Raw genomic sequence first — 11,130 nt, forward strand, 5'->3', positions numbered from 1 at the left:
ATAGGCTCTAGGGCCGATAGCCTAGTACTGACCTATGAACCTATGTACCAGCCCACATATCTAGGTCACTGACAAATTTTTCATTGTGTATTGTAGTCATGTGTTGGCTGCGCAGTATGATGAGGAGAGGGATTGTCTACCAAAAGTGATACTACACTTGTAAGCATTTAATTTGATCTTATTTTTAGTACACCAAGAGTTTACTAGGGAGAGTCCATTCAAAAGAGTTTTGATGTCATGCTGTGACTTAACAAAAACTTCCATTTTGCAGTCACCTGTAGACTGTTAGCCAGAGGTCTTGGCTGTCCACTTGGAGATCAGAGAAGTCTCTTTTTTCTTTTGGCTGTCCCCATTAGGGGTCACCACAGCGGATCAAGTTTCCATTTCTTCCTGTCCTCTGCATCTTGCTCTGTCACACCAACCACCTGCATGTCCTCTCTCACCACATCCATAAACATTACCTTAGGCCTTCCTCTTTTCCTCTTACCTGGCAGCTGCATCCTTTTCCCAATACACCCAGCATTCCTACTCAGCACATGTCCAAACCAACGCAATCTTGGCTCTCTGACTTTGTCTCCAAACCGTCCAACCTGAGCTGACCCTCTAATATACTTATTCCTAATCCTGTCTACCCTCATCACACCCAGTGTAAACCTCAATATCTTTAACTCTGCCACATCCAGCTCTGACTCCTGCCTTTTTGTCAATACCACTGTCTCCAACCCATATAACATAGCTGGTCTCACTACCCCCTTGTAGACCTTCCCTTTCACTCTTACTGGTATTAGTCTGTCACAAATCACTCCTGACACTCTTCTCCACCCATTCCACCCTGCCTGTACTCGCTTCTTCACCTCTCTTCCACACTCGCCATTACTCTGAACTGTTGATCCTAAGTATTTAAACTCATCCACCATCGCCAACTCTATTCTCTGCACCCTCGGCATTCCTCTGTCCTCCCTCTCATTCACACACATATATTCTGTCTTACTCCTGCTGACCTTCAATCCTCTCCTCTCTAGAGCACATCTCCATCTCTCCAGGGTCTCCTCCACCTGTTCCCTACTCTCACTACATATCACAATGTCATATGCAAACATCATAGTCCACAGAGACTCCTGTCTGATCACGTCTGTCAACCTGTCCATCACCACTGAAATAAGAAAGGGCTCAGAGCTGATCCTTGATGTAATCCCACCTCCACCTTAAATGCATCTGTCACTCCCATTGCAGATCTCTCCTCTGTCACACTACACTTGTACATATCCTGTACCACTCTTACATACTTCTCTGCCACTCCCGACTTCCTCATAAAATACAAGTCCTCTCTAGGCACCCTGTCATATGCTTTTTCTAAGTCCACAAAGACACAATGCAACTCCTTCTGACCTTCTCTGTACTTTTCCATCAACACTCTCAGAGCAAACATCACATCTGTAGTGCTCTTTCCTGGCATGAAACCATACTGATCACTAATCACCACCTCCCTTCTTAACCTATCTTCCACTACTCTTTCCCATAACTTCATGCTCTGACCGATCAGTTTTATCCCTCTGTAGTTACTACAGCTCTGCACATCACCTTATTCGTAACAATCAGTACCAAAACACTTTTTCTCCACTCCTCAGGCATCCTCTCAGTTTCCAATATTTCATTAAACCATCTGGTTAAAATTTCCACTGGCATTTCTCCCAAACACCTCCAAGCTTCCAAGGTATGTCATCTGGACCAACAGCATTTCCATTCTTCATCCTCTTCATAGTTATCCTTACTTCCTCCTTGCTAATCCGTTGCACTTCCTGATTCACTATCCCCACATCATCCAACCTTCTCTTTCTCTCATTCATCAGCCCCTCAGAGTACTCTCTCCATCTGTTCAACACACTCTCCTCACTTGTGAGTATGATTCCCTCATTATCCTTTATCACCCTTGCCTGCTGCACATCTTTCCTAGCTCGGTCCCTCTGTCTAGCCAATCGGTACAGGTCCTTTTCTCCCTCCTTAGTGCCCATCTTTTTATACAACTCTCCATACATCTTATCCTTTGCCACCTCTCTTTGCCATGCACCTCATCTCCTTATACTTCTGTCTACTTTCTTCATCTCTCTGACAATCCCACTTTTTCTTCGCCAACCTCTTTCTCTGTATACTCTCCTATACTTCCTCATTCCACCCCCAGGTCTCCTTGTCCTCCTTCCTCTGTCCAGATGTCACACCAAGCACCTTTCTAGCAGTCTCCCTTACTAGCTCTGCTGTAGTTACCCAGCTGCTCAGTAACTCTTCACTGCCACCCAGTGCCTGTCTTAACTCTTCTCTGAACTCCACCTCACAATCACCCTTTTTCAATTTCCACCATTTTATCCTTGGTGCTGCCCTCACACTCCTCCTCCTCTTCTTAATCACCAACTTCATTTTACAGACCACCATTCTATACTGCCTAACTACACTTTCCCCGTCACCAATTTACAGTCTCTAATCTCCTTCAAACTTATTTATTTACATTTGTTGACCTGACTGGACGTAGGTCCATTTTCAGCGGAGGCCCGGGGAGAAAAGCTGCACAGTTAAAATAAACAGACAGTAGTTACATTGGATTACATAGCGATTAACACACTGGCCCTCCTGCATAGGACATAGTCCACCTGTGTGCAACTCCCTCCACTCTTGTATGTCACCCTACGCTCCTCCCTCTTGTTAAAATACGTATTCACCACAGCCATGTCCATCCTTTTTTCAAAATTCAGAGAAGTAAATACCAAAAAAAGGAGATGTTCTAGCACCAAGCCTTGAGGGATACCACTTTTCATATCCACACTTACTGATGGGGCACCTTCAAATTGCACTATGTGGATTCTGTCTTTTAGCCGCGCAGTTACCTTTTGTATGATGCCATGGGGAATGGTGTTGAAGTCCTTCACCAGGACAAGATACACCATGTACACTGCATGGCCACCATCTACAGTCTCTGTAACCCTTTTAAGGAAGTTTGCCAGGTTAAAAAGACAAGATCTACCCTTCACAAAGCCAAACTGTTAAGGGTCAATTCAAACAAGAGTCTTGATATCAACGTTTCTAAGGTCAGTTATAACACACTCCATGTTCTGCAGATAAGGCTGATAGGACTTTAGCTAGCCAGGTCAGATGTAAGGCTACCCTTACAGTGGGACATCAGTACTGCAGTGCATCATTCATCTGGGATGAAACCAGTAACTAAACTTTAGTTAAACAGCTTGAGGAGTGTGTCTGCAAGGACATATTTGACACTATTATGCAACCAAGTATATAATATGGAGTAATACATAAAGATACAGTCAAAAGGATTGTTGTACATCAGAAATCTGACAAAACCATGCAACTCACATGTTTTTTTCTTATCCAGATGTTACAGTGTTATAAAATGTTTCAAACCTTGTTGATAAACCGGGTTATGTATTTAAATGGGGCAGTCCCTAGTTTTCAGCCAAAGATGGGCTGAACAAAAATTGAGCTGTATCTTTGGAGCTTTCTTCCCCAAAAATGTTTTCAGCCAAAGATGGGCTGAACAAAAATTGTGGTTAAACAATGATATTCATTCTTGCTCTTCATTTTCTTCCTGCATCTTTTCACCACTCCCTAAATGGCCAAGACTACAATATAACTGTGAAGGAAGTAAAAGAATTAAGCTGATAGTCAGAAGGCTGCTTGGACCTCAGAAGCTCTAAGATTCTAGATCATGTGAGGTACATTTTATAGCTTTTCCCCATCCTTTTGTTGCAATTATAGCCTGGACTAAAACCACAACTAATTACAGAAATCCAGTCTTATTTTTCTTTCAACGAAGAAATAAGTTGCGCCCAAGGCTTAATGATCAAAGTTGACAAAATGCAGTTTCCAATGAAGTAAGAAAATAAATGCTTGCAAAAATATATGAACTATATCTTAAAATACTATGCGTCTTCCTGTATATATATATATATATATAAAAAAAAAAAAAAAGGACAGTCACCTTTTGGGTATCCCTTTGTTATTAGACTGGGATAAAAGTGAATGAATAAGTGGCCTCAATCATATATTTCAAGTTGCTGATGTCACACACTATACAGCTTGCCTATTCAACCCACTCCTAAAAGACAGCTACCATCTGTTTATCCATTTAACAACCAGAATATACCAACACAACACATTTTAACTTATTGATCACAGATGTATATTCACAATTTCTCTGTACCCCTTTCCCCCCTAAATTAACCACCTGTATACACGTCTGATATCTGATTGTGATAAAAGAGAAGAGAATAAAAATTATCACAATTAGGTACTCCAGCCTAGACCGTACACTGCCTCTTTAACAGCTATATGTTGTGTGCATACTTGTGAAGTATGATTGTGTGACAGGTTAAAAGAAATGACTACAATGTCACAACACCACAAAAGCCACAGTGACCTTCTGTGAATAGTACGTCTTAGGTTTAATTGTTAGGAAAATTAGAGAAATAATGACCACACTTTCCTCATTCCCAACCAAGTTATAGCGACTTCTGTGCACACATCTGCGGTTCGACTGTGAGAAAAGCTTTTAAGAAAAATAATAATCTCACTGTTCCCAGCCACCACCATCCACACACACAAGCTATAGGAACTTTCTGTGCACACCTCTGAACAGGGACAGTTGTAGAACAGGTGGGTCCAGGGTAGAAGCCCTCAATATGCCTGTGCTAGGATCTAAATGTTCTACGATGCATCTTATTTTGGAAAGATAATGACTTGTAGCGTAAGGATCACTTTAATTATGCTCTAAATTTGGGGGAAAAGGCATGCTTGTTGAGTATCTCTTACTGCTGTTAAGCTCTAGTCACTCAATGGAATATTAACAGAAATCAGTGGTCACCACAAAATAGCAATGGGAAGCTGTTAACCACTTTCTTTGAATTTTTTTTTTCTAAACTCTGAATTAACAGCTTCCTACCACTCTTTTGTAGTGCTATCTACCTATGTGGCAGGGGTTAAGAGTGTGTTACAGCAGTATAAATCTCAACTGTCCAGATTTTTTCCCCAAAAATTCACTCTATTCCTCAGAAAATTTTTGGTTTTCTAGAAAATTACTGGGATAATTTGAGGAATTAAATTAGTAAAGTCATACATTTGAGTTTCAGACATCATATCCTTTAGAAAAATGCATTTTAATACGTACCCTGCTATTCTAGCAACTTTCTAAGTTTATAAGAGCAATATTTAAAAATCTGTCCCTATTATTGGACCTTTGCACCCCCATTATGTCAGGCTTTGTACAGATTACTTGGGGTAAGATGCCGAGAGGTGTAACTGCACGTTTCTCTTTAACTTTTGAATATATACTGTTCCGTGATCACGTACCATGCATGTGCAATATTAGCTTCACTTCTACGCTTCCAAGAAATTTCTGTGCAGTGATTCAAAATACAGCACACGTTTACACTTGTGTCACAGACACAATTATGTTATGGCAGTTGACAGCTAAAAATAAATAAACTGCATATTCCGGTATCCCTGTACTTACCGGATCTCCTCCTGCACTGCTAGCTCTAAAGGGTCAGTTCCAGAATCTTCAGAGCCCATCTCGGAATCAGAAAGATGCTGATTAAACTCCCAGTCCGGAAGGTTGCGTCTCGAACCTTTACCTTTCAGACAGCATGTACTACACGAAAGATTTCTAACTGCCGTGGTGACCTTTATCAAAGGAAAGCAAGTAGGACTGAGGTTCTGGCATCTTGAAACATAACGGGTAATTCCTTGGGTTCGTAAACAACAGAAGCTAAAATTTTCAATAAACAAATTTACAACAGCAGAATTCATGTTAGGGTTACGTTTCGCCTCTTGAAAAAGACAGAGTGACCATATACCACTTAATTTAAGGGCCCTCGTTAGATTACCATGGTTGAAAGGACCCCGCTGACGTTACGGGGTGGAGTTAGTCATTCGACCCGAGTGAACTTCTCCTGTTGTTTTGCTTTTCTTTTACCGAACCTGTATAGAAGCATAATTGTTTTTATTTATTGACTCATTTGTTGTAAATAAACGTATATCAGTACTTTATTGGTTATGCAAAATGGTTATTTATTCGAGGGTGATTGCTGCATTATTATTGTTATGCAGGAAACGAGTTTTTTTTTTTGCTTAACCCTAGCTAGTGTGGGAAAATTTGTAGTTTTTAAACTTTAATTTTTTTATTACACTTTGGGATATGGGAGGAAACCTACGCGACCACAGGGAGCGCATGCAGACTCCACACAGAAGTCACCCCAGCATCAAACCGGAGAACTTCTTGCTGTGAGGCAGCAACGCTAACTGCTGCACCACCGTGGCCACAGTTGAAGTGAAATTAATGAGAAACAGATGGTAGCCATTAAAGTCATAATCAATTATGCATAAATGCCACAATTTCGTTTTTCCTCATGGGGGTGGTAGTTGTGTGACTTTTATGGCCTTGGCTGCTGGTGACATCAAGGCTTAATGGTCAACTTCCTCACAGTTTCCTTTGTTCTCTGGTTCTAATGATTATATGACCCCCCCCCCCCCCATATAATTTGCACCTGGATGGTCTCCCTCTAGAGGATCCCTGTTGTCTAAAGAGGGGTGCAAATCCATCATGTTGCTTCACAGAGTGGGGCTAGACCAGGTTATATCCTAGTGTGTTATGCTGTTTTCTTCAGTGTGCTGAGAGATGTCCATAAGTAGTTACTAGGCTTGAAGTCCAGGAGACCACTGAAGAGCCTAGCCAAAATTCCCAGTTTCCCTGCAGTCAGTATCTGGTTAAGTGACTTACTGGAGGTCACACAATAGGCAAATGGGGTCTGAGGGAATCAAGTCAAGTCCCACAGGAGTTACAGCTCACAACCTTTGCCCTCTGTGCCAGCCATACTACTCAGATTCTTAACGTAAGAAATCTGGACAAAGTGAAAAATAATGGGGGGCAAAAATAGGGACATATTTTAATTATTGTTTTTGTGATGAAAGGAGGTACTACCAGCACAGCTAGCTGGAATGTTTTAAATAATTATATGGCATTTGTGAATATCAAACTGATTCATACAAGATGCTGGTGTTACAAATGTATCAGAACTGCATGTCATGTGCATATCAAACCGATTTGTACAGACGTTTGTGTTGAAAAGGTATTTGTAAAGTGCTGGTGTTTGAAATATATGCACAGTGTGCCTTACTGGAGAGAGCAGAAATGTATATGCACTATTGTACTAAGAAGCCTTCTGTATTGTCTTTGGGGTGAACTAATCACTGCTCTGGAAGCATAGAGGTATGCAGTTGTTGTAAGACTTCTAGCACCTGCCAAAGATATGAGCAAAGGCCCTTGTGTGTGTGTTTTTTACAGGTAGGTGTTACGTCCTGTGAGCTTCCAGTAGTGGGGTTTTGCATGGGAACTAGAATTCAGATGACAAGAAGTGATGTCATTCTGTAAGCTATCCCAGCAGTAATATTTTAGATATTATTTTGAGAAGTCTCTTAGTGAGACAGAGCATTCTGTATTCTGTCTTGGACTTCTATATCGGTAAGTCCAACTCCTCTCGCATTACCCACTCAAAAGGCCTAAATCTAATATGCAACATCAATAAAACATGCTGGAGAGACAAGTTTGTCTCCCAGAGGCTGCCCCTCTTCAAGCGCTACCTTGATGAGTGGTTGGGAAACCACAAATATGTCCCAGGGGTTCCACCTGTGTCCCTCATTGATAGGGGCAACATGTGCTGACTGAGGCTTCTTTTTTGGGGATAAACTCTTAGCTAGTCTTGTAAGGGCTCCAGGGCCGGTAGCCTAGTAACCTCCTATGGTCCTATGACCTGACAACAAGAAGGACCATTCACCACATCATCTGCCTTGCTCTTTTGGGAATAGTATAATTCTCTCAAATTTAGACAGGAATATAGTGAAGCTTAGTTTAAATATTATTTTTCTTTATTTGTCTGAGCCTGGCCTGCAATATTATTTTAAATATTTCCTGTGGTTTTGAACTGATGTCACTGTATAGTGTTTACTTGTTCTTGTATTATGTATTATTGAATATATTTAAACCCTTCATTGTGGCTGATCTTTGTAGAGACATTTAAGTTCTGAGAGTACTTGCATATTTATTTGTTGACACTGTGTGGGCCCAATAGCCTTGCTTTTGGTCAAACTACAATTTGTATTAATATTAATTTCACTCAGTATATTGGGTACCCTTGGAAGAGCCTTAAGGTAGCTGGCAGGAGTGTCTGGTGGCAGCCACCTACTTTATAGTCTGGCAGAAGGGGGCATAGCTAGTAAACCTGTGTCAGCCTTTCCCAGGTGTGTGTCTGTGTGTGTGTAAATCAAATCTCAAAGTGTGTGTGTGTGTGTCAGCTACTTGGGCAGGGACACAAAGCACTGGTTGGACACAGATGGTGCTAGAGTCCTTGGCTTGAACACTCAGCTGAGATCTCAACTGTATAGCTGTGCTAGTGGGGAGTCTTATTGCGGATCTGGAGAAAGAGGGAAAAACTAGCCCTAGACTGACTGGTGTCTGTGTGCTCTTAAGGGAAATTGCACTTGATGCAGAGAGCTGCATCTGGAAATACTGTGTGTGTACCTGTTATCCTTCTAGTGACTGTCCCCCACAGGTGCCAGTGGTGAGAATTGAGGCTCCTTGATTACTGGTCCAGTGGTGGGTCGTCATAGCTTTTATAAACTTAGATTTTACTAAAATAATAATTTTTGCACTAGCATGCTTTTTCTAAAGGATATGAAGTCTGAAAATCAAACCTTTATTATTTAATGACTTCATTTCTCACTGATTTGCCAGAAAAAAAAGAAGTTATGTACTTACCATAACATTCCATCTGTGTTGTCGATCTTCATTCTTCCTCAACAAGTGGGTTTGGATCTGATCTGTTGGATCCGACTCAGCCATTGCTAAAGCTCGAAGCCACTGAGTCTGTCGAACTTCCTCCTTACCCACAATGCACCTAACAAATTATCTCACATCTTGTTTGCTGCTACATTAGTGTAGGAAGATTAAGAGATTTAAAGAAAAGCCACATCCAGAAGTCATATATAAAAATAAGTATATAGAGACCTTGTAAATACTCGTTCTTCCAGAAGCCATAGAGTTGACGAATGAAGATTGACAACACAGATGGAATATTATGGTAAGTACATCTTTATCTGATGTTGTCAATCTTCAGTCTATCCTCAACAAGTGGGACAACGTCCGTAGCTACCTGTGTCTAGGTTGGACTCGAGAAAGGATATTCCTGAGCATAAGAACCAAATGATGCCCTACTTCTGCAGACCAGATCCAACTTATAATATGAGTGATAAAGGTATGGGGAGTAGTCCAAGTTGCTGCTGCACAAATATTGTCCATGGACATTCTTGATTGAAAAACTGTGGAAGTAGCCATGGAGCTAGTGGGAGTGTGCTTTCAATGGATGTGTAAGAGAAATGCCCAGTTTAACATAGACAAAGGAAATGCAACTTGTCAACCACTTTGTTAAGGTAACTTAGTTTTTCCCGATGTTGGTTCAGAGAAAGAAATAAACAGTCAGCTTTATTTTTCTGTTCACAATTGTCTATGAACATCAAGTAAATGTAAGAGATATTCTCCTTTGCTGGTAAACTTGGGGGGAAAAACATGAATCTGTATTAGAACGTCAACAGGGCAAAACAGCAAACGCCATTATGTCAACACAACTTAAGTGAAACCACTAAATCTTGACTGGCCAAAACAGTGATTTTTTTTTCCCAGGGAAAAAACACTGGGTCAACAAAAAACAAACGAAATGACAGACAAAATAAAGTGGGGGGCTGTGCCCCCCCTACTTAAATATACCAACTCCAAGATTGCACTACAGTGGAGGAAACAAAAAATTCTCGACAATGGCCCAGTGATTTTTTTCCCTGGGAAATAAATTACTGTTCTGGACATTTAAGATTTTGTGATTTCGCTTAAGATGCATTGACATAAGGGCGTTCGCTCTTTTGCCCTGTCAACGTTCTAATATAGACCCAAAAACGCTGGTAGATTGATAACTCTATTAATACTGGATTCTACCACCACCTTTGGAAGAAATGACAGATTGGTATGTAAGGTCATGCTTTCTTTATAGAAAATCAAGTATGGAGACTTAGCAGATAATGCTTGGATCTCAGAAATTCTTCTTGTGGAAGAAATGGAAACCAAGAAAATTGTCTTCCATGTAAGATATTTAAGGTCACAAGTAGCTGCTGGTTCAAAAGGAGATTGTGTGAGAAACTGAAACATCAAATTTAAATCCCATGGAGGATTAGGGTCTTTAAATGGAGCCCTTAAAAGCAGGGCCCCTATTCAGAAGGCCTTGCTCAATTTATGAGAAGCTATGGATGCGCTATTAAAACCTGTATGGTAATTTGAAATTCTTGCTAATTGTACTTTAATGGTTGAAGAACTAGCACTGTTTTGAAATAGGTGTGCAAGGAAATCTAAAATGTGATTGATGGGAGATGAAAAGGGGTTAAGATTGTGTTTCTGAGCCCAAAGGGAAATTTTTTCCATTTACTGGAATGTTTTTCTTGTCAAGGGTTTATGGGAAGACAAAATTATATGTCGGACAGGTGATGAGAGCATAGTTTGTCTGGCTACCAAGGGAACTGGAGAAGCCAAGCAGTTAGCTTGAGGTTTAGTATATCTGGGTGTGACATGCCTTTCGGGTGAAACAGGAGGTCTGGAGTAGGATTTAGGTTCCACAGTGGTTGACACAGGTGAGGACAGAGGAAGGGAAACCAAATTTGCCAAGGCCTGTAGGGGGGAATAAGTATTACTGTGCTGTTCGACCTGGCAGCTTTATGCAGAAACTTTGGAATCAGTGGACTTGGTGGGAAGGCATAAAGGGGATGGGGGAGCCAATAGTGAAGTAGAGCATCCCTTGGTGACTGCCCCTGTGGTGGAATTAGGGCAAAGTAGTTGTTGCACTTGTTTAGCAGAGAGGCAAAAAGATCACAGCATGGCTGGTCCCATTGACGGAAAGTCTTGTTCTCCACTTTCTCATTGAGGGACCACTCATGTGGAAGAACTTACCTACTCCGTTTGTCCACAGTCACATTAGATTTCCCCTGAATACGTGCCACTAAAAGAAAGTGGTCAGAAGAGATCACCCACTGCCA

The 11,130-nt window shown here is 41.2% G+C and overlaps 1 protein-coding gene across 1 annotated transcript in view; it reads right to left on the reverse strand.

Moving 5' to 3' along the window:
• NGRN (neugrin, neurite outgrowth associated) overlaps positions 1-5,927 on the reverse strand; it is an 89,052-nt gene extending 83,125 nt beyond the window's left edge. Inside the window, exon 1 of the mRNA XM_044078282.1 lies at positions 5,516-5,927. Within this exon, the coding sequence (XP_043934217.1) occupies positions 5,516-5,811 (296 nt within the window). The 5' untranslated portion in view covers positions 5,812-5,927. The remainder of the gene's footprint in view (positions 1-5,515) is intronic.
• Between the last annotated feature and the right edge of the window lie 5,203 nt (positions 5,928-11,130).

The sequence above is a fragment of the Protopterus annectens genome, chromosome 7.part0 (assembly GCF_019279795.1).
Source record: "Protopterus annectens isolate FY-2018-M chromosome 7.part0, PAN1.0, whole genome shotgun sequence".
NCBI lineage: Eukaryota > Metazoa > Chordata > Ceratodontiformes > Protopteridae > Protopterus > Protopterus annectens.